Source organism: Coloeus monedula (genome assembly GCF_965178545.1).
Source record: "Coloeus monedula genome assembly, chromosome: 9".
NCBI lineage: Eukaryota > Metazoa > Chordata > Aves > Passeriformes > Corvidae > Coloeus > Coloeus monedula.
Genome location: NC_138789.1, coordinates 24,535,968 through 24,560,321, shown reverse-complemented (window position 1 = coordinate 24,560,321; position 24,354 = coordinate 24,535,968). Strand labels below are relative to the sequence as shown.

At 38.4% G+C, this 24,354-nt stretch overlaps 1 protein-coding gene across 1 annotated transcript in view; it reads left to right on the top strand.

The window, feature by feature from the left end:
• The window catches only part of SPATA6 (spermatogenesis associated 6), a gene marked incomplete at its 3' end in the record, with an annotated part of 36,155 nt that extends 12,336 nt beyond the window's left edge, over positions 1–23,819 (top strand). Inside the window, exons 6-13 of the mRNA XM_082287397.1 lie at positions 358–438; positions 2,311–2,589; positions 4,192–4,279; positions 5,907–5,947; positions 7,013–7,188; positions 16,260–16,359; positions 19,896–19,963; positions 23,621–23,819. Of these exons, the coding sequence (XP_082143523.1) occupies positions 358–438; positions 2,311–2,589; positions 4,192–4,279; positions 5,907–5,947; positions 7,013–7,188; positions 16,260–16,359; positions 19,896–19,963; positions 23,621–23,819 (1,032 nt within the window). The remainder of the gene's footprint in view (positions 1–357; positions 439–2,310; positions 2,590–4,191; positions 4,280–5,906; positions 5,948–7,012; positions 7,189–16,259; positions 16,360–19,895; positions 19,964–23,620) is intronic.
• Between the last annotated feature and the right edge of the window lie 535 nt (positions 23,820–24,354).

Sequence of the window (24,354 nt, the reverse complement as noted above, 5' to 3'; positions counted from 1 at the left end):
AGTTAGCATTAGTGAAACTTCTAGAGCATGACTGAAATTTTTATTTATGCCACATAGCATGGCATGAAAAATCTTTAAAAGTGCTTTTGACAAAAAAAAAGGTATTAAAATAAAAGTCAGACCTTAATTGTTGTACAAAAGCAGTGTAATCATCTGTAATTGAATTGTCAGAAATGCAAATGTTAGCATCTTGACATTTACCATTGCTGTTCTGTCTTTTCTAATTATCTTTATTAAAGGCTGAAATTAACAAAGGAAATGGCTGAAAATTAGGAATGGTTTGTTACATTAGGTGACATTTACCTCTTTGATACCCTTTATCTTGAGTTGGATGTTCAATTATTGTCTCTCTTCTAGGGAATTGCACCAAAATTGAGATTTTCTACAATCTCCCTTATTTCAGACAGTCTGTTAAGCTCTGGAAGGAGTCACATACAGGTTAGCACAATTTAATTGTTTGCAGTTTAATTTCTAGATTTAATATTGATAGCCTTGCTTCCAATTTTTGCATGTGCTGCTCACTTCAAACTTTTCTCATTCTTTTGTTGTGGTTAAAGCAGGTATCATGGGTGCTTGACAACTTGATTAAATTTTTAATCAAGTATGAGTAAGGAGTAGGTTTGGTGCGTGACAGTAGATGCTGAGAGTTCCTTGAATCTGAAACAATTATCAACTGCTGTGTTCTGTGATCAGCTGAAGTGTCAGTTCCTGGTGTATTTGTACATGGAAAGATGGCTTCTCACCATTTGTTGCTGACACTTAAAATTAAGGACAGTGAAAACTAGGTGAAATTAGAGAAGGTACACTATTAAACCAAACCAATTAATTTTAATTGTTTCCATAACTGTATCATTGACAGTAATGGAAATGCAGATTTTTGTTGAAAGGGCTGTCACCTACATTAATCTGGAAATGCTGCTTTGGCTATGAGTACAGTTAAAGGTGAAGTAGCACTCTTCTCTGGTCTCACAGATTGGAATTTTGGTTTGGATTTCTGGCACAAGCTGTCATGTAGAGTTACTCTTATGTCCTCCCTTTTTTGCTGTACTATTGAAAAATGGTGCAGCATCATTAAAATGGAATTGTTGTCAGGAAGGCTTGTGTGCAAAGACACTTAGGTGACCTTGACCTGTTGGTGGCATTGCTAATGACTTCGGTGAGAAACTTCTTCCAAATTTAGCAAATGAAATACATCGAGAGAGAGGAAGAATTAAAAATCAGTGAAAATTGTCATTGTCAGAAAAGTGGCTTCAGTGAAGGTGACTTGAATAAGGGCGATTTGATTTAAAATTTAAGCTGCTCCTGAAAGTATCTATGAATGGCATCTCAGATTTGCTTGTGTTACAGTGAAGGTCCAGTTTCACAACTGGTCTAAGCCAGAAGCAGCACCGCCTGCTTCTGATGAAGCTGAGATTAGTCTTAGAGAATTAGGCCTGGCTTTGTGTTGCGCCAAGTCCATGCCGTGTCCCACTATCAGCTGCACAAGTGGGAGTTCAGAGGAGTGGTAGGAGTATTCTGTGTGCTGCCAAGTTCAAGTCAAAGCAAAACAAACACACAGCCACAGCCTCACCCATCCAGTGGCTGGGTATAGAGGGAAAGGCTTCAAGGCAAGCTGGACATTTTATTTCTCCGTTCCTCTGAACCGAAGGAGTACATGCAACATTCAGATTTAGGGCTAATGTCAACTAGCTCCAGCTTGAGTAAGAATTTCTGACAGGAAGAGTATTATTTTTCTCGACTAAACACTACTTCTTGGTTATAACTTTTTAAAGAACTAGTAAATTCACCATGATCCAAGAAAATACAAATTTTCGAGAATGTAATTGCACTTCTTTTGAAGCTTTAGGCAACTCTAAATGCATATAATTCAAACTATTAAATAGGCTCCTATTGTAATTTATATCTTTTATATTAAAGGGTAAGAATTTTAAAATAAAAGCTTAAACAGATAAAAATATGCTTCAAATCTGTGTATATCTAATTCAGGTAAAGTTTGTATTAAAGCAACTTGTGACAAAATTCAGTTTCATTTTTACTGTCTCCACTAACTGTGTGAGAAAGCTAATTGAGTAAGTATCAGACACTTGACATCTAATGTGTAGTACTGGGTGTTTAACCTTCTTTTGGTTTCAGAGAAAATGGTAAACACGTTGTTTTTTAAATTGCTGTTTGATTATAGTTTTGTGAGGGGAACTTCAGCTGCCATGGCATCTCTTTCCTGTTAAAATTATTAATTCCTTGTTTGCATTATGTTCAGCGATCTTTATCGTACACGCTGTCAAATCAGATGATTTCTCTTCTTCACTTTAGGCTGATACGAATTGGGTGCATCATTCAACCCCAAAAGGAAAGATGCACTCAAAGCTACCAAAGAAAAACCCTCCTCCATCTGAGAAGGGCAGGCAGAGCTCGGCAATGAAGAGCTACGAGCAGCCCACGATTGCCTCCAAGTCGCGCTCCCCGTCCCCGTACACCAAGCGCCGCATGTGCGAGCTCTCCGAGGAGGCCAGGCAGAGACTGGCCCATCTGAACCTCGGGCCTCACGAGTTCAGGAGAGACACTGACAAACCTCCCTTTGTAATCAGACGGGTTTGTATTTGCTCCAAGGTACTTCCAGCTTAAGCTCCATTCAAATATTGTTCTTTCACTAAATAGCGCTCCAAAAATTCATTCAGCTCTTAGTTTAGATGAATAATTTTTCTCTCCTTAGCGGTCTGTCACAGAGTGATTTAAATGTAAAATTAACTAAAATAAAATTTCTTTTATCCGCTTTAGTAACAGACAAAGATCAAATTCTATCATGAATATCGTGGTTAAATTCTCTGAGGCCCCATTTCTTTTCTTCCAGCACGCTAGACAGGATAATAGGTGTATAAATTCAGCTTGGAAGTAATTGATATTAGTATTAAAAATTCCTGAATAAGACTTTAAAGACAGAGTGTCTAGTCACATTATGAACACTTGCACTTCCTCTCTTTCAACTTTTTTTTATGTTGGCATCCTGTGATCTTTGGAACACTTCCTTTGCTCAGAGCTACATCTCAAACACTTTGACTTAGAGTTCATAGCATAAGGACTTTTTGCCATACATGAAAAATGGTCCTGAAATCAGGTACTTACTTACAGAAATTGTGTATAAGTCTTTTAAAATGAAGGGGCTACATTTCCCAGCCATTTGGAGGACCATATACTCATATTCTTTTTCCCCCCTCTTAATTTTTCTTCTTATTGCAACAATCCTCTGTTTTTAGAAAATCACTTTGAATTGGTAGGGGCAGAAATGGGATTGTTCATATTCTGTGCTGTGACATTATGATGGGGCTACAATTCTGGGCACTTACGACAACCAGTTAGATAATCTAGTGGTTAAATAGTTTGCTTCTACCTTATCTTTTTGCTTAGTATTGATACTAATTAATTAATAATATATTTTCAAAGTTTAGAATTCTTTTCCAAGTTTTAGTCTACATATAGCTACCTTTTAGAAATTCAAAATGGCCTTAATAGGTCAATAATCATTCATCAATCAACTGTTTCTCTCAAATATTTTTCTTTTAACTCCTTTTATTCAATTTTTCCGGTTTTTGATCTATAGGTGAAGTTCACAGTTTAATTATAGCATCATTAACACTGATTATTGATTTTCAATGCTTGGTTATGTTTGTACAAAAAAAAGGAAAAAGCTTGTCTCTTAATTCAGCGTATCCTGACTGTCATGGCCTTTCTAGATTGAGAATGCTCTTTTTAGGGCATCTTTGCTACTGAGAACTCTTTTGGCCTGGAGATTTTGTGTGACATGAAGATTAAAATTGGATTATATTATATGTAACTTTTTAATTAGGAAGAGATTCAGATCTCTCTTGGTGAGATCTGTTTAGAACAAGTATGAGACACCAACAATTGTTTAAAAAGACTGTAGACATTACAGATGAAGGAGAAACTATCTGTATTTTCTCTTTCTTTCAACATTGGGATATTCAGAGTTTTTTAGACCTTTTTAACACTGTTTTTGTTTATGCACAGTATTGCTAATAATGTACATGAGCCAAGTGTTATGAAAATAGTCTAAAATAGTACTTAAATAAAATAAAATATTTCAGAAAGTACTAGTTGTGATCTTATGAAGAAAACCAGAAAAAACAGGAATTGATACATCTCATACTGAGCATTTTAACAGTATTTGTGCTTCAGGTTGGACAACCAAGTCCTGGTGCTAAACTTCATACCTGGTGTTCCCCACAAGAAAGCACAGCAGAAGCCTGGACCAAGACACCCTCTGGTCAGTATTTTCTACTACATATCTCATTCATGCTTTTGATTTCTTCAGTAAGTTGTTTTATTTGGGGCTTTTTATTATTATTTGGTTTTTTATTTATTATGAGAATGTCAGTCTATGATGGAGAACAAGCTGTTAGTTCTTCCTAGGGAAAGGAAGAATACTGAATAAATTACTGCTCCAAAGGGTGCCCTTGAATAGCCCTTTACCTCATGAAGCTTGGAACATAGTTCTACATAATATGAAAATAGGAGGAGAGAATTCCAAAGCCCAGACGAGTGCTCTGCTTCACTCCACTTTTTTTGTTGACCTGGATGGTGGAGCAAATCTGCACCATGGTTTGTAGGTGTGTTGATCAGGCTTGGAGTATTGATTATTTTGAAATTCAAGGACTCTGTTTCTTCACAGATGAATAATGTTTATTTCAGCAGTATTTGTGAGTAGTGGATCAGTGACTTACCATTATTAATGAGCATCCAGGATATGCTCCAATATCTGCTTCAGCAGCCTTTGGTATCAGTAAGTGAGAGTTTAATAAAAACTGTGGGACCAGAAATTTAGGGAAGTGCCCTCAAACTTAATTTTATTGCATATGTCTGACAATATGAGGATTTTAATGAGTCTCATCAGTATTTGTTTATGTATGCTCTGCCTCATTTTTATTTCATTTCCTCACTAATTATAATTTGCTGTACAGCAAATCATTATGAACATGTTATTTTACATTTGTTCTTTGTCGTTGCACTGGGTGCTGGATTTTAAAGGTTTCACATCCCCTTTGGGAGCAGAGTTGCCAATCTGTGATAGCTGGATAATGTAACAGACCAGATCATCTGATAGCATTGCACACTTACAAAAGGAGCTGATGATTTCTGGCCAGTAGTTCGGAGACCAAAACCTACCTCAGTATTAATATCCAGAGGATTCTTTGGTCACCTGCCTGTGTCTTGAGGCTTTACTGTAACTTCTGAAAAGAACAGATTCCTAGGATTAGAAATCTTAATACATAGAGTTTAGTCCTTTTTTGATTTTCCTGGGTCACAGTGTGAGGGCTGTTCAGTACAAACTGGTAGAACAGACCAAGAAGGAAAATTTAATGTCAGTCCCTCAGGGATGCATATTGACACTGTGAAAAATCCTAAACCAGTACAGCCCTAAGATGTTTGTTTCCCTGGACTTCTTGTCTGTGGGTCAGTGAGTGGTGAGGGAAGGAATGCAGAGGTGATAGGAGGAGGGAGAGATGGTTGTAGGGAAATGATGGTTGTTCAGAGAGGATTAGTAAGGTAGAGCAATGTACGTGGGAATTTTTGGGAATGGCAGAGCTTGTTTTGATACTGATTTAAGCAATGAATAGTGTAACAAAATGTGCCACTTCTGTCTGTGAGAAGAGGGTGCCCACACTGATTCATTATTTCAAGCATTGTATTCTGTTCAATGTGAGGTCATGGCTTTCAGCTAAAGAAGGTGATTTCCTGAAATATTCTGAGGAGACAATGTATAATAATAATAAATTGCTTTAGTTTTGTTTGTGAAGAGAGATAGGATGTTTTGTAAAAGATTTAATAGAATTTAGGAAATGCAAATGTCTTTTTTTGATTTCTTCTGTCATGGACCTTTTTTCTTTCTCCAGATCCTTCTCCTCTTGCCAGCTACAGACCCAAGAAAGCTGAAGTGAGTACTTCAAAGTGTTATTGCTTACACACTGGTTCTTGGGAAGACAGTCCTTCTTGGATTGTCTTGCATAGGTATTTTTGAAACTTTATCTACAGTAGTATCAAAAGCAAGAAAAAGGACATTTTAAATCTGATCTAGCCTAGTTAAGGCCTGCTGGCAGGTTATCTACAAACAGTAAAAGGAAACAGTACTTTGTAAAGTTGGCTGCAAATACAAAACTTGCTTTTCCTTGGCATTAAGGCTTCGCAGCAAGGCCATAGAGGAGCCTTTAAAGGCAGCTTGCATTTGCCTTACCAGTTATTCTGAGAGCATCCTTCTTTCTGGAATTGTGTGCAAAGGTAGCACTGGTACAACTGGCAAGCCACTGCTGTGGTATTTCACGTCCTTTCTTTTTCAGATTTTAGGTTCTTTGTGTATTGAAAGAATCTGAAGATTAATGTCAGGGTTCTTCTGGGTTTTATTCTTTACATCCTCATTTAGTTGTTTTCTGCCAGCATTCGTGAAGTACTGTAAAAATTGTGGGTTTAGGCATTTAATTATGTGTGCCCTCTCCAATTTCCTAATGGCTGGGAGAACTGATGATAAGTGGGAGGTGGAAAGAAAGGGAATTTTAAGTATAAACTTTGTTATATATGTTAAGCACACTTTCATCAGACCCCAAACTTTTATTGGCGAGGACTGTAGTTCTGTGTACCACGTGAGTTTATTACATTGTGCCATCTCTGGATTGTTCCATGGGTTGTTTAGACTCTCAGGCATTATTCTGAATCTGTGAGATTCCTGACTAAGCCTTTAAGTTGTGCACTGAGAAAAGTTGATAAAAGGGCTGTTAGAGTTTCACGTAAGATGGTGTGTTAGTTACCAACAGATTCCTCTGAGACTTGTTGATTTATTTTAGACCATGGATTTTTGTATGAAATAAGGGTCCTTGTTCTTTCCCCAGCAGACAGATATTCCTGAATGAATGTACAACCTTAAGCCTTTCGGTTTGAGAAATAAAAACATGAAAATTGTACATCTTGATATTCATAATAAATTTTAGTTTGGTGGGGTATTTTTCAGGCCAAATCTACCCGTGGAAGAGGCTTGGGCAGTTCTGCTGCTTCCAAGGAGGATGTGAGCTCAGATCCACCCAACAGAGAGTCCCATTCTGCTGCTTCATTGGAGCATCCAGCACCTCCAGCAGTTCAGGAGCCTTCTCTGACTTCTGTGCTGAATCGATCTTCTCTTAGGGAAAGGTAATGCCCTGGTCTTGTTCATTGCACTGTGGAATTAGGAACATGAGCAGATGATAACAGTGCCTGCATGACTGTAGTTTGCATGTTTGGAGGTGTGAGGCCTGAAAAGACTGAAAAATCTTCCTGCAAGAGCTGTGTTGTTGTTTGACTTTTCTATTTGCTGTGTTTGCCATCACCTCTCTGCTTGATGATTGCAATCCTAATAACATGGCAATGAAAATCTCTGAAATGATGACACCCCAGATTTTAGGCTGCCAATGTCCATCTGAAACAGAATAAATAAATCATCACTTAAATGAATCACCACTGTTTCAGAGGTGATCGGAATCTCAGGGATATAAATACAGATACATGTCAAGTAAGCTTTACAGTAGGTACTGGGAAACCTTTTTTCCTTCTGACTTCAGACTGGTGTTTTTGAGCACATACTTGTGGCTGTGCTGTACTCAGATGTGTGACTGACATGCTTGGGCTAGCTTTAATCTACTCAGTGTGTTTTTTTCCAATCTTTTCACTTCGTTGACATCCCAAGATTTTGGTTTTGATTTTTTGAGCTGAAGTATGGACCTCTGCAGCAATTGTGTGTATATTAATTGCTATTTTTCAAGTATTTTTCTTAGTTATCTTCACTGACCCCAGTAGGACTGGGTAGGGAACAGTTTCAAATATCCCTTAATTCAGTGGATTTCAGTCCCTGGATTAATATTTTGAGCAACCTTCAGTGTCATTTGGGGGTGGGATGGAAGAAATGTCAAAAAGCAAGAGATGGTTTCATGCTGAAGCCCTCCAGTCCTTCGAGGAGAGTATTCCCTACTTCCTGCTGAATAGAACGTGTTCTTGTGCTTCTCTTGTACATTCAAGTAGTAAGTTACTGGTTGCCTTTCTGGGAACAGGAAGACTGTATGCAAAGCTAGGCCTGAGTAAGCCAATACATAAAATAACTGGGAGAAACAAAGGATTAAACTGATGACCCATCCTGAATGCTGAAGATACGTTTTAGTGACCAGTTCACACTCTGTTACCATTGGCACCAAGTTAGTCCATGCTTGCAGGTTGCATTTCACAGCCTACACACAGCCTAATGCTTGTTTCCAAAATAGAAAAACTGTCTCCGTTTTTTTCTTTAAAAAGAAAAATGACAGATGGCAGGTGGGGACTGAATTTTTAATACTCACAAAGTTCAAGTTGTTGTTTTAACATCTTCCTCTGCTTGAAAACTTGTTTGTTAGTTGTTCTGTGTAATAGTGTGTCTTGAGAAGTGTTATACAGAGATTAGGATGTATCTGGGGTTTGAAGGAGGTTTCTTTGTAATCTTGTCTGCCTCCCCACTCTCCTGTGACAATGTTTGTGCATTAGTTACCCGTATCTGGGGAAGAGATATTGTCATGGTAACTTTTTTATCCTTCTTTCAGCCGGACTCCTTTTGGAGGGGTTGGGGCTACATTATATACACATTTTATTTAAAGCTGATGGGGGTGCCTTCTATTGATAGCAGGAAGGTCTTTATGTTGTGAGCTGCTGTTACATGCATGGTAATTCAGTCGTCTGCCAGTTAATCTTGAACTTGTCTGAATGTTCTTGCTTTTTCTCTTATGAGCCTCTCTCCAGAAGAGATTTCTGATCTTGTGAAATTATGTTTTTTCTTCTTATTAAAGCAAATCTTCTCAGCTCTTCAGAGCTGTAACATCTCTTTATGTAAAATATGTAACCATTTACTTCTGTCATTGGAAAAGAAATTCAAAATGAGAAATAAAGGGCATAGTCTAAAAAAAAAATTGATCTCTGTTTCATGCTGCTGAGATAACAATGGTTTTAGCTGATTGTGTACTCAGAGTTATACTTGGAATGACAAACATGGTTTAGAGGTCAATGTTTGGAAACGCATGCAAACGCTGCTGTTCAGATCATAGAAATACAGAGGAAATCAGTGCACTGAAAGTATAGCAGTGTTAGTGTAATTGCAAGAATATGGAGTCTTGTCTCACAGCATTTGGTGTTTATTTCCTCAATTTTATTTTGAAGTACAAAGACAAATTGCATAGCATATCCAGGCTACTATTTTTAATGCTAGTCAACTCACAGTCAATACGAAACTTGACTCCCTACCTCGACCTTTAGTTCCCTCTTTTCCCTTTCTTTTTTTTTTAAAGTAGTGTGAAGTGACTGTCTGCCTTCTTGGGAGTACTTCCCAGAGCCCTGCTGTGTACTTGTTAAGCCACTGCAATACTTTTCAGTGAGACAGAAATTGGGGTCTTGTGCAAGGTCCTCTGAGCCCTTTTGTATCCTTCCTGGCAGTTTTCAGTCCCTTTCTTTGAGCCTGATAGAGACACCACAAATCAATCCTCTTCCCCTTTCCTCTGGGATTTCAGTCAGAAGCAGAACTGTAAATAGATTTACTATTGAACAAGACAGCCAAGTTTTGAATATTGATTTTTCATACTTTCTTTTTACATTTTCATTATGCACATCGTGTAAGGAAAGCATCTGCTGATGCTGGAAGCTGACACTCAGCGGAGTGATGTGGCCATACAACCCTCCAGAGGTCCCTCTCATCCCTCACTATTCGTGATTCTGTGAGGTTTGACTGGAGCTCCTGTGCAGGCCAGTGGCACATACAGACCCTTGAGTTCCTGCCCATGGTGTGTGCCCCACAGTGTGCCAAGGCAGTTGTTTGGTTGGTTGTGCAGAGATCAGTGGCCTTTTGTGCAGAGAGGAGCATCCTGGATGCTTTGGGAAAGAGCATTCGCACTCTGTTCTTTCAGTGCTGCTTCAGGAAAGCAAAATTGGAGTCCAGACCTTGCTTTCATGGTGCATAGACATCCTCATGCACTCCTAGAAGATGGTGTTTTTCTTGGGGACTTACAAGCTAAGCCTTCCTTGCAACACTGAAACCTGCAGCAAAGTACTTGTCAGAAAGAAAAGGAGAAATAGTGATATGGATTCCATAAGGTCAAGAAGTCCTTTGAACAGAGCTGTGTGCTGGCACAAGAAAAATCCTTTCCTCGAGAGACTACAACAATCATGGGAGTATTTGACTGTTTCTGTTGTGTGAGAGGCAGAGCTACTTCTCGTGCATTTGTGATCAAAGGATTCTTTTTCCTACTCTGGAAATAGCATGCTTCTGCTTTTGTTTCCAGATTGAAGTGCAGTTCGATGCCTTTTTTCATGTTCTCCTGGTTATGCTGCTGATACATGATCTTACCTGCCATAAAATTTAACAAAAACCTAAGTTCTCTTTGAAGTGAGGCAGAGGTTAAGAGTCTGGATCAGATGCCCTTCTGTAATACTCCTCTGTTGTTTTACTACCATCTTTTTATATTCTCTTTTTCCAAGTGCTAGGGAAATAACAGCATGAAGTTAGATATTGGTAATGATAGATATAATGATAGTTACTAATATATATTAATGAAATACTGGAGCCTATGTGAAGTCCTTGAAAACACCAGTTACCCAGAATTTTTGGTTTCACTGATCTTGAAAACTGTCATCCCAGGTTCTTGGGGGTTATTTTTATTGCACAGCAGAACACAGAAGCAGGTGGTTCACCTGGTGCTTTAGAGACTGGCTTGCATCCTGAGACAGGGTTTGCTTCTGTGAGAGGGTATGTTTTAAATTTTGAGAACTTCTATTACAAAGTAGTACACTGAAAAATACTGCAGACTTCTTAGGAAAAAAGCTTGCTCTCAGGAGAGGCTGCACCTAGGTTTCTTGTCTATTTCTAACCATTTAAAAGTCATTATTTCTGAGTTTTGGAATTTACTTTGGTAGGAAGGTTTTGGGTTTACCACTCTCACCTCTTGGGAAAGTTTACTTATTTTGTATCCTTTAAATATTAACTTCTGGAATCAGCACTTGAAAATCAGTTATTTCATACTACATTCTGCAAAAGTGAGCAATACCTAAGCCTTGTTTCATATTTTTGACCAACATCTGTACCATTTGTCATCTTCATTGGTTGATTTTGCTGCAGCAGTAAGTAAATTTGAAATTGATTGCTGTCAGAGCCATTTTGTGTATAAATTAATAAATTCAAAGAAGATAGAAGGTAATGGAAAAGCTTCCAAAGAGCATAAGGAGGTGCAGCCAATTTGTGACATGCTAATGATTTAGTACCACAATGACTTCGACCTTTTGGGAGCAACTGCTCAGCTGGAGTATTGACTTTCATTGAAATTTCGGAAGCTGTCTGCCATTAAGTTTCACTTTTCACATGATGTATATTGCCACAGTTTTAAGGGCTGGTTATGAAAAGGAGGGGAGAAAAAAGCATTTACTAATTTAAGAACTCAGCACTGAATGTGTCACAAGTGCTTCAAGGCCCCAGTGTAAACAGGGCTTTTGGAAGTAAGAGAAGCTACATAGAAAACATGAGAAATTTTACCTTTTTTTCATTTCCTGCTGAAGAGGGAGAGCACGTTGGTACACAGCTAAGCTGTCAGCTTCTGCTTCCAAATATTTAGGCTTCTGTGCGTTGATTTAAGGCCCTGTCTGTGTGTAGTTGTTTCTCCTTCGTAGTAGTATCGTGCCACTGTGAAAGCAGCCACCCTCCTCCACTTCCAGCATTGTGAGAATGTAGGGGGTTTGTGTTGGTATAACTTCATTACAATTCAGGCTGCTATGTACAAACAGAGCCTCTAAAACACTTCAGAGCTGCATCACAGCCATCGGTCACTCTAAGAAAAAGCAAACCAAAACTGTGTCCTTGATTAAATAGACCAGGAAAACCCTGAAGTGTAGCCCAGCTTTTCTATTGTGCCTCCTTACAGACCAGTATGCCCTGCAAGCTCAGTCTGTCCTACTGAATTACCACTTCATGTCCTTTTAAATGAGAATAAAGCAGCTTCCTTCCCTGCCATGAATGCTGAATAAATACCTGCCTAGATATAAAATATGTCAGGTGGTTTTTTTTATTTCAGAGTTAAATATTTTTGGTTTTGTTGAGACTCCCTCCTCTTCCACGTATGAGTTCTTGCAGACTGTGGTTTTTTCAGGTTATACTCAGCTTTAAGTGTTCTTACTCCCTCTTCCCCCCAATTATAGTAGCGTTCTCTGCAGTTTTGAATCTGGTACTACAGGCCTTCATTGATTTCTCTCCTCTGATAGTTTGTCCTTGTATGTGGTTTTGCTCAGCATGAGGTCTGTGTCTTTGAAGCTGATGAATTCTGGTGGAGGCCACATGCATGGAATTGTTCCCAAAGCAGGGAGGTGCCATTCTGGGGGAAGGGGTCACGAGAGCCACTGCAACTATTCTGCACAAGGCTCTGGCATTAATGCTGCTGATTTGAACTGTATTAATATCTCCGGCTCCAATGTGATATTAATGTTTTTGCTATGTGCAAGTGGATGATTGGATTGTCTGACATTTAAAAATTCCTATTTATTACAGCTCTCAAGTTTGCAAGCTGCTGTTTGAGTAGAGTACATGGGTAGATGTATCCTGTTTGCATTTCTAATGGAGTATTTCATCCTAGTGGATAAAATTATACATGAAAATAATCTTTAGCACAAAATCTACACTGTCTGTTTGGCTTCCTTTTTTTTTTTTTTCACCAAGGTAGATGTTGTCTGTATGACCTTAAAAAAAGTCCTTATCTCATAAAAGAAAATAAATGCCTTTTAGTCACATTACAAGGGAAAATGGTTCTGTTTCTTTGATCAGACTCAACACAACATCTTTGAAATTAATCTTGAAAAGTTCTCTGATTGATCTGGCTTTTTCTAGGTCACTGAGCTATATTTCCAAAGTGTTTATACAATCTATTGGAATCAATAAACAATTTAAACTGATGTAACTGCAGCATGTTTGCAAGTCACAGGGAAAATTGAAAGTATGACAAAGAATACAGCTGTAGGAGTTTATTTCGTTTATCAGGACAAACAGTCATTGAAATGAAATGACTTTCCTTTGAACACTGCAATATGATAGTGACACCTTAATCACATAAATAAGTAGCTGGTCATTTTAAAGAGTTGTTATTGGTGATTTCGGGCAAATGGAATCCCTTTATTTATACTCCAAGAAGCTGTGCTATAAAGCCTGTTTTATAAAGTGTTTCCAATTGGAGAGTTAGGATATCATAAAAAGGTTTCATCTCAGATTATAGTTGTTACATTTCAGGCATGATTTTATTTTAGTTTGTGTTTCAGGCATGATTTTATTTTAGTTTGCGTTTCAGTTGGTAAATATTAACATTATTCTTTAAACGTTGGTTAGACTCTATAGTTGTTGCTAAAATTAGACAATAAAAATACTAGAAGAGCTAATTAAAAAGAAGCTGATACCATTTTTAATCACACTTAAGCGGTTTTTTTGGGGTTTTTTTCTGGTAAATAAAGTTTGGGGCCTGTGTGAGTGGCTAACATTTGTTATACCACAGCGCACACTAGTGGATTGATCCATAAAATCACCTGGAGAAAGAATTTAATAGTTCTCGAATTAAGTACTTAAATCTTCTTCTTGCAGACATAGCCATGTATTTTCTAACTGAGTACAATAGCAAGCTGGGTTTTCTTTTTTTCCCCAAAAGTAAATACATTTATCTCCAAGGATATTTGTAAATTTACGATTAATAACAATGATCTGAAATCTTACATATGAATTTCATAAAATTTATTTCCCAAAGGCAATCTATTCCAGCTTCTCAGAGCAAGCAACCTGAGTGTTGGAAGAACAGCAGCTGCTGTAAAAATAAAGAGAAAATGCCATGACTTCATGGCTCTATCTTTTATTTGTCAAATGGGAAATGACTCACTGCATCTAGGATGCAGATTTTTAAACGTGCATTTCAGAGGTCCTTTCATATCAGTAAATGTTGTAAATTCTGATGGGAAGCCATAAGATGATAGTACCATTGTAGCCCCTTTCCCTTACCTCTCTTCTTTTTAAAAAAGAAAGTGTTTTTTTCAAAACACAGGTGGTGATAGAGCACATGCATTGTAATGCAGGACATCAAATGGGGTTTGACTGCATTAGGGAAATGAATATTCTTTCCTGCTTAAGGGACTCAGACTTCTGTTTCTTTAAAGGCAATGCTTTTGTCCCCTAACAAAATTCACAAACTGTTTTACTTTCTATTAGAAGTTATGTGAGATCTTTTAGTGCAGCAGATTGCTGGGTTCTAGTATTGTGCAGTATGAATTTGCCATACATGCTCTTGGGTTTGGAATTAATTGTCAAATTCTCAGGATAGCAATATGAGTGTTAGAGCCAACTTGGTGAAAATTCCTGCTTGTAATGATGCAAGGAAAAACAACGATAAAATCATTTTAGAAATATGGAAATACATCCCCCTACAGATTGTATGTTATATACTTCCAATATTGTGTCATTTCTTGGCACCCTTTCTTGAAGAAAAATAGAAGCATTCTCAAGTAGATGAATTGATTTAAAGAAACTCATAAATAGGCTGAAAATACGGGAGCTTTTTAGAACCAAGAGAGATATTTTGGAAATATAAGCAACAATAAGTGAGTTCCAATAAGTTGCTTAGATAAAAGAAAATAGAAGATTACTCAAAAGCAGAGAACTGGTCACTTTCTAGTTATGTTTCAATCTCTGTCTCTGGTAAAAAAAGGAATGATCCAAAAGATTGCAAAGAGCTCCATGCCCTGCCTGCAACCTTCAAGGTAATGTGGCACTTCCCATTTTCAGGATCCTGCTTCCATTAATTTTAACATTGACAGGCTGCTTGTTTTGTACTGAAGCTTTCTCTGTGTACTCGGTTTGTTCTTTTTGGAAGGAGCTGGGCAGTTCTTCAGCTGTGTTGAGATTTCTGGAGGTTTGGTGAAGGTGAACTGAGCCAGACATGATCAGACTGGGGATTTGAGAGTGTTAGACTGGATAAAAATGCAGGGAATGTGATAAACTGGAGACAGGAGGGCAGAAGAGCTGGGAGTCCCAGTCACTGTACAGAGCAAACTGGGGAATCTCAGGATTCAGAGCTGTTTCTCCACTGCATCAAATTTGGGAAGCTACCAAAGCATGTCGGAGTTCCTGGTGCTCCTAATCCAGCCAGGGAATGGCAGCTCCGTGCTGCTGTTGGCTGCTGTTCAGCAGCTCAGATTGCAGTGCCTGGTTTGCCAGCTTGCAGCTCGCCCAGTGACCCGTGGTCACATTAGCATGATACCACATCATGAGTTTTGATTTTCTTGGTGCAAAGTCAGGCTCTCAGGGCTTAGGAAACATTGAAATGAAGATGCACAGTCTTGATTCGGTGCTCTGTTTCTTTCCAGTGTGATGAGCTTATATAAGGAAGCATTTCATATCTTTCCCTTAATTATTCTTTCCTTCTATTGATGTCTCTTTAAAATAAAATATGTTTTTTTTAATATTATGACATGTGGTTGTCATGTAAACAATCCCATTCTTAAATCTTAGTTGCCTCCCTTAAGAGACCGAGAAGAACTATTGATATGAAATTTCTGCCAGCTTCTGAACTTGCTGAGAAGGATGAGGGCTTTTTTTAGCAAAGTGGAAAAAAATGTGGGCCAAAACGTAAAAGGGTAAAATCCAAAAGTAGCTGTTTGTTTTAAGTTACTCATACCAAGAAAGCTACCTAGTTTTTAATACCAAAAAAAACTCCCCAAAGTAAAATGCAGTTCCTCTTATGAAATAAAGACTGAATTTGCAGGGTTTTAACTCCATGTGTTTTCCAATTTGGATTCATTGGGGTTACCTTCCTTTTGATTTATTCCAGGGAGAAGAACTTCATGTGTGCAATACTTCCTTTAAAGAGAGGCAGCTGAAACCTGGTCACTGGGAATAGTACAGCTTTTCTATTTTTTAGGGGCCACACAAACGTTACAGAAACATTATTCAAGTTACAAAATCATCAGCATTTTCTGTGTTTTGCATCTTCTTTGGTGTTGTGGCTGCACACTATTTATGCACTGCTTTGAAATGCTTCTTTACTTGTACTCTAGAGGAGAAAAAGAATCAAATCTAAACATTGTGTGTGTTCCAAATAGAAGGAAGTGATGCATGCTTCATAATGAAAAGAAAAAAGAAATCTGAACCAATGAGCTTTTCAAGAAAATATTTCTTCACTTTGTTTTTCCTCTCCCTCTTGCAGATTTAGCACTGGGTGGCCTTCACCAGCAAATGGAGATGAGATCCATAAAAGAGTGAAAAATATTTTAAGGACACACAGTGCTAGACAGCGCCTGATATTTGTAAGTTTGACTGCAAACTAAATCCTTTCTCTTCTCCAAAATGGCTGAAAAAGAGAACCGTCCCTACAGTCTTGGATTTATTATAATGTTGTCCTTTGAGACAGCCTTGATTGTAGAAATATGGATTTGGTGTGTGAGCTCAGCTGTTCCACACTGATTTCAGAAGCTTCCTTATCTTTAGCCTTTATGGGCAAGTGGTACAGGCACCCTCTCATGGCTTATTGAGGACAATTATGCTGGGGTTTGGGTTTTTTTATATCCTGATTCTCCACTGCCAGTTTAAGCAAAAAATGTTACAGATGTGTGGAACACCAAGGCTTAACATGTTGTGCAGCTGCACATCAGCAGCTGCATGTATCCAGCTGTTTCTAGAGCTAATATTATTCTTCAGATGTGTGGTTTTTTCCCCTTAATTACCTGGCTTTCAGTGAACAGAGCTCTTTGTCTAATGAGATTACACTCAGGAACAGAATATTTTACCCTTGATGAAATTTTGAGGTGTGGTTTTAGACAGACAAAAATTTTTCCTATTATAATTTTGAGAAACACAGTTCCTCAAAAAACGCCAGAGCATTGTACCAACTGAAAAAGAAGATTGTTCATCTGCAGAGACTTTACAATCTTGAGTGTGAGGTGAAGCAAAAGAAAGGTAGGATAAAAAGGATGTAAGGATGAGAGATGATTATGATATAATGATCATAATGATGATTATGATATAAAATGATTAGGAGCTCTGGCAGTCTAACTCAGAAATGTTATGGATGGGTTAGAAGAGACATAAGTCTCCCAAAGTGGAGAAAGGCAGCTTTTTTTGTTTCAGTTTCTCTCTTAGAAAATGAAATGTGGACAGAAATCTGCTTTTGAATGTTGGTGCAGTTTTAAGTTGCTGCTGTCCCCAGCTGTCCAGCTTTCCTCTTGGCTGTAGTTCCCTGTATCAGTGGGAAGTGGGAAGCCCTGATGTCCCCCCATCGCATTCCCCACAGCGAGAGCAGGGGCAGCACTGCTGTGCTGGCTGGGATGGGGGGACTCCGCTGGCTACAGGAAACCCATGGCAGAAGTGCTGCTTGTTGTCTTGATCTGCTCCTGCAAGATGGGTTGCAGAGCATCTGTGTTCACTCTGAAGTCCTTATTTATTCATTCATTTATTTATTTATCTATTTATTTATGTCCCCAAATTTAGCCAAGTTGGGCAGCTCATTGTCTCACCTCATTCTCACTTAATCTGGTTATTTTCTTGTTTCTGTTCCATCTTCATTTTTAGCTTAGTTGTGGTTATTTCTTTAAACTCAAAAAAAGCTTTTCTCTTGCATACTAAGACTGTTTGATCTAGTTTATGCTGTACCTCCCTTTGTATGTGAATGTTATGATTTTGTGAGCTGCTGCCTCTCAAACAGAAGATGCCCATAACATTTTTCTGTGTTTCAGCCACTCAGAATAGGTACAAATCACATCAAATGCTTCCCTGATATTTCAATGAACTTAAGATAACAAACTGGATTTCCTGGCAGTCCAGCACCTACATTTAATGAAAGCTTGCACAGCCTGAACTATCTCCAGTGGTTCTTGACTGCTTTCCTTGAACAGTAGACCATGAATTTATGATAAGGAGAGTTGGATGATTGGTTACATGGTCTCTCCATGCAGTCAAAAAGACTGCAAACATTGTGATGGAGTTCTTGAATTGTGGGACTTTCTGTTGGTTTTCTGTCATTGCACCTTGTCACTTCCAGGATCAAACACTTGCTGAATCCTCGCAGGGATTAATAAGCAGAGGTGATACTTCTCCCTCTTCTGTTGGAAAACCTTGTGTTTCTGCCCTAAAAAATCCAGCTATTAGGGTATTGGACCTTTAATTATCAATCTGGTCAGAGCAATGCTGGCAAAGGACCATTTTTCTCACTCCATTTCCTTCCAGTGAGCAAAAGGAAGGGAAGGATGCTACTGAGAAGTCTTGTGGTATTGTCTAGTTGTGTAGAGCTGGCTTGTGAAAGCTGTGCTCACAGCAGCTGACCCGATTAAAAAAAGGAAAAAAAAGCCTGTTCTCTGTGCAGTGAGTGCTGTAAAATACACCAGGATTGGTTGTGCTTCCCCACATGGCCCAATATCTAGGCTGTGGTGTTGCACAGTGGATGGCTGAGGTAAATAGGTCAGCTTGAAAGTGAGGGAATAGTAAAACAAGTGCACTGGCAATGTGGTGAGCAGATTCTGGCTCCAATCTAGATCCTCTTCAAACTTTGAAAGGTTAAGAAGTATCTCTTACTCTGTTTCATTCCAGAGAGCCTAATGCTAAATAACCATCCCCAGAAGCATCCAACTGTGTCTCCCAAAATTTCATTTTCATAATGCTCTGCAAAAATAGGGTGGCTGGAGCTCTGCTGCAGATTCCTTGGGGTGTCCACTGTACCGTTCTGCTGTGACATTCTGACAGTATCGTAATGTTTCCATCTTTTTTTTTGCTTTCCAGAACATAATGTGCCTCTGGCAAATGCTGCAGAGTTCTATTTACCACTGTACCCCATTTCCTCTTCAGTGCTTTGTAGTCTGTGACTGCTGAAGGAAGAGAGCTTTCCTGTTTACAAACACACTTATTACCTTGCATTTCACCAGTATAAATCCTCTCAGGTTTTTCCTCATCCATATGCTGCTGTTCAGCTTGCTCTGCATCTTATTGCCATCTACCACTATATTTATGGTCTTTTCTCCCAGTTCTGTGTTACCAGCAAGTGTGATTATTTTTACTGCAGTCTTTTTTCCAATTATTTCTCCTATAGCATGAAAGATGGATTTGTTTACTAATCCTTACAGCAATTGACTTGTGCTGAAAGCATCACTTAATATCAGCCCTTAAGTAGGGTCTTTGCTCTTCAGAGTAGAGTGAACATGATTGTATGTGCTGAAATTTCTACCATCCCATCTCAGGTGAGCAACTGGCTCCCTCCACATGGGTGTTTTGTTCCTTTCTTCCTTAAGAGGGCAAATTTGGGTTAATTAATGTCTAGATAGCATTTGGAAGGCAAACTGCATCTGAGAGTACCTGACTGAAGGGTCATTAAATGGATCAGATTTTTTTAAAGTTCAGTGAGCATGTACTGCAACCTTGGATATGAAATTGAAGGATTCAGATATGTGAAATGCTTCTACTTGGTAAAACACATGAAATTAATAACATCCTAAGTTTTGGGTTCTTTTTCCCCTTTTCTGCAAGAAACACAAAAGCAGTAAGCAGTAGGTTTCATAGCATTTTGCCAGTGTGATTGTTGGGGATTATTGAAGCTTCTGCTATCTGCCTAGTTCTCTAGATCTACACTGTCTAGAAATTCTTTCCAGTTTATTACCTGAAAATTATTAGCTGAATTGTACTGAACTTAATTAAAAGTGTTCATAAATGGCATTTGGCTCATTACACTTTGTCCCTTTCTCCCCCAAGAAATGTAACCACTTTAATAGTCATCTAAATGGAAAGAAAGTATTTTTGAAATGAGATCATTGTAATCAGAAACCAAGGTAATGAGAATTTGATTTCTGGGGTTTTTTAGGATGATGTGCCTCAGACAAGAGAACCTTCAGATAACGCGCCCTTAACCATGAGTGAGCTGCAGAGCAGGTATGGAGTTTTTCTCTGACCAAGACAAAACATCCATAATATTGCCCTTTACATTTAGCTAAAAATTTCTCCTCCCATTTTGAGCTTTGTCCTATATTGCACAGGGAAATGGTTTCTGGAGGTGTTACTCATACCAAGCTTTCTCACCTAAAAGCAAAATACAGTTAAATATAATTAGGCCTTTGATGTTGTTTGGCACTGTGCCAGTATAGTCTTCATAAAACACTGGGTTTGGAACTGGACTGGCTATAAAAATTATTCTTGGGCAGAAGTTTTTGAAATTTGTCAACCAGAGAGCAAATGTCACTTTTAAAATAATCAATTTGTTATTTTTTTTCTTAAAACTATAGGAGTGCAGAAATAAATTTATTCAGTAATATGGTTTGAGGCTGGATTTTTTGTTTGTTCCCTTTTTTTTTTTTTTTTTTTTTTGAGAAATAGATATTTAGAAAAGAGAAACGTTTTCCAAAAACTACAGCAAATTTCTATGGTATAGTTTAGTGATTCAGCATGCCATATTTCAGAAGCTGTCTTGGAAACCTGAGATCTTAAAAGCCTGGTTTATGTAGATTAATTACTCTGTGTACTCCTCACATACATGACCAGGGTTTAATTTGAATAATTTACTTATAAGATACTGATTGGATTGATTTTGATGACTTCTGTAGTAGAAGTTAGCAATATTGATGTTCTTTGTGTATGCACACAGTATTTTGTACAATGTTTTGGGTACCTATTGGAGGAAAGATACTAACTCTTTTTTGGGCTTCTATGGCTTTTCTGGTTTTCTTTCTATTAAGGGAGAAGTTGTGGTGCTATATTTGAGAGGTGTTGCCCTTAGAAAAGAAAAGGGTTTATTTTGGTAATTGTATGTGACATACTGTTTTCCAACAAAGGCATCCCAAATCACCACTGTCCTGAAAGGAGGGTATTTTAATATGGGTACCATAACTAACTTCTACTTGAAATTTGTCAGCTCTAAAAAGTTCATTTATGATTTGCTGGCTTTTTTTTTTTTTTTAATTCCTGTGATTTGTAATCACTTCTGTGCAAGGGATTACTCTGATTTCCATATGGTTGTGAAGTTGCTGCTGGAGTTGTGTCTCCAGTACCTGTGCTCCCTCCTGTATTCTGTGTAGCCTTTCTGCTCCCTTATCCTTTGTCCTCACAGCTGGGGCAATTAAATTGTGTAGGATGTGTTTGTGAGAGAGAAGTGCAAGTTTTTGTTTTGAGGCAGCTTTGGGACTTTGAGGTTTATGCTGAAACTGCAGACCATGAAAAAAAATGAAAAACAAACCCTAATACTCAAGAACCCTGAAGTGATGGGATATGAAATGTGGCACTCAGGTTGGGAAAGGACTGCTCCTTGGGTTTAGAGGCTGGCAGCACTGGGGGTGAGCCATGAAGGACTCGAGGACAGTCAGATTGCTGAGTGTTTGCCACAGTGCTATAAACAGGATACAAGGACAGAGACAGAGTTCATGGAAGGACAGGGTACTGTCGACCAAATGCTGGCAGTAAAGTAGATGGATGATTGAAAACCACTGGGAGCAAGGAAAAGGTCTGTGTTTTGTGAAATATTTAGTATATGATTCACTCAGAGAAGAACTTCTGGGACTCTTAAAGGAGATGTATGAGGGAACAAAAGCATATGACAGGTATTTCAGAGCAGGGAGTTGCGTGCAGAAATCCTGCTGTTAATGTGATTTGTGAGTGTAATTCCCAGATTGCTTAGCTCAAGTTGTCAGCTGGTTTCCAGTTGAGACAGGAGAGGGACTCTTCCCTAACTTGCTGTAGCTTTGTCCAGGTATCTCATGCACAAGGGCTGGCTAATGGAAATACAAACACACACCCCTCCAGAAAGAGAAGGGAAAATTAAGCTTATGTCCTTGTATAAGTCTTTGTCAGTACCAGAATAAGGAACTTGTTACTATTGGGTTTTGAGTCTTTATTGCAATTAAAGTGGTTGGACTTTGAGTGTCTCTAGGTAAACTCAGCTTTTAGGAGAAGAAAAGGCATGCACAAGGCTGCTGCTGGAAATGGATTCCAAGGAAAAGAGTGTCAGAGCTGTTTGTTGTATAGTTACAAGTGCTGTGCCTGCTTGTTGGGCTGAGAATTCTCCATCAGAAGTGAGGTACCACGAGCTGCAGGAAGGAGAAGGTGGAACTGCAGTTGTTGATGAGTCCCCAGGGTATTGACTTGTCTGCATTTGACACAAACCTGTATAACTTCTCATTGATTTTGTTTGGTAGGCTGGTTTCTTTGTGTCCAAACTGTGAAGCACAGTTAACTCAGGATGATAAACAGGTTTAAATTTGCTCCATGCCATTGACTGGCTTTAAATGATGGAGCCTTTTGAATAAGTGTGAAAGTGGCCTTCCTCTCTTTTTAATATTGGAGCCACACAAGAGGTCTTGTTTTATTTGGTGTAGGTTGGCATCACCTTAACATTTGAATGTAAGAAATCTAAAAGCAAAAGCTGTTCCTTCTTTGTTTTCCATGGGACAGTGGAAGCTGGGGGTGTCAATTTAGAAAACAGATCCTAATCTTCCTCTTCTTCCCCTTTTCTGCTCTCTAAGTGAAAACCTTGTGTTTTGATGCAGCTGGGTACATGTATTCATGGATTTGACATAGGGTTTCTTTCAATTTTGTCACATGTTGCCAGACATTAACTAGAGGATGAAGTTTTAAGTACTGGTTTGATCGCAGAAGACACTATCATTAATAAATGACATGTATATAAGAAACTGTAAAGCTTCATATTTCCAGTTTCATTTCCCAGACTGAAAACATTTGCAAAAGGCTGGAGATAACTCAGTCCTAATTTTTAAGTGTCTTAAGTGCCTAAATCTCTGAGCAGATGTGAAAAATGTCACCTTGGCTGTAATTTTTTTCTGATGATTTTTGAGCTTCTTATTTCATGCTTTATTACAGGGAAATTGCTCATTTAATTATATGACACAAACCTTTGTTTTGAAAGCATCAAGAAGAAGCAAATAGTCATGATGTTTAGATATAAACTATTCAGACTTGGCAGTGTTTTGTAATGATTTTCAGAGTATAAATTTCACTTCATAGATCTAGGAAATAATTTCTCAAAGCAACTGAAAGATGAGCCTGTATTTGTGTTTAGTATTAAAACAGTGACACAGAAGATGGGGTGGGGAAGGAACCCTGGATTGCCACTATATCAAAATGTATTTGGTCGAAAACTTAATCCAAGATGTTTCTGATAGAGCACTTTACAGCTGCAACCACAGTAATTTAATATCCCCCTGATAGATTGTCTTCATATTGAAATAGCTGCCTGTGGTTACAATTTCACCTTCAAAGGACACAAAAATCCTACTGTGTTGCTCTTGGCTGGTGACACAGCCTGCAAAAATACAGCAGAATTACTGCAGGTTCTCTGAAAATTAATTCCGTTTGGGGGGCATTTCAAAGTGTACTCAGATAAGTGGGGGAGGATTTGTGTGAATGATAACATGGGGGGGTTCCCATTTCTTAAAAGTAGCTGCAGTGCAGTTTTTATTTTGGTTTGTGGAAGGTAATCTGTGCTTAGCAGCTCTACATTGGTATTTCTGCTGGTTTTGTGCCGCTGATTCCTCTTCCACATCTAGATTTGATCATAGTTTCTTATCTTCTTTCCTCTGACAGTTCTCCAGCGCAGCAGAACACTCCTGTTCACTTGGGTAATGGTGAATGTTGGTCTGCTCCTGCAGCTGTGTACAAAGAGAAGCCTCACAGAGCAATCTTGGAGGAGAGTCTTGGAAAAATATACAGAAACATGTACGAAAAAGCTGCTGGTGCTGTTTCAGACCAAGATATACAACTCACAAGAAAGCAACTCACCTGAAAACACACAGTGTACAGTATTTGTAACTAAACCTATTTTTATATAACAATATTTGTACTCTATTTTTTAAGGTGTCATTATGGTTGGGCAGGGTTTTGGAGAAATGGGGGTTTGACAAAAGGAAATGATTAAAACTCCCTAACAAAACATCCCCTCCACAGTTAAGCAGTATGGTGTTGCTCCTTTGAGACTCTGAACATAGAGTCAATTGAAGACTAATAGGTCTGCTGGACACTCCTATCTGACATCAACTCAGATTTCAGCTGCAGCCAGTTCTTATTAAATAATTAAATCTATTTAGCAACATAAACAGAATTGGTTGAAGAAGCAATATGTCCTGGTGGCCAGAGAGGGGACCTAAAGGGGAAGGTGAATGTGAGTGTTGGTTTAAAAGTGACCCATCTGGGGCAAAGAGAATTGTTTTCTAGACAGTTGCCTTTAAATTGTTTCTGGGTTTTTTTTTGAGAAGGGCACAAACTCTGGTACAGTAGGACCTATAGGTATGTATTTGAAGTGGTTTTGAACACCTGTAGTC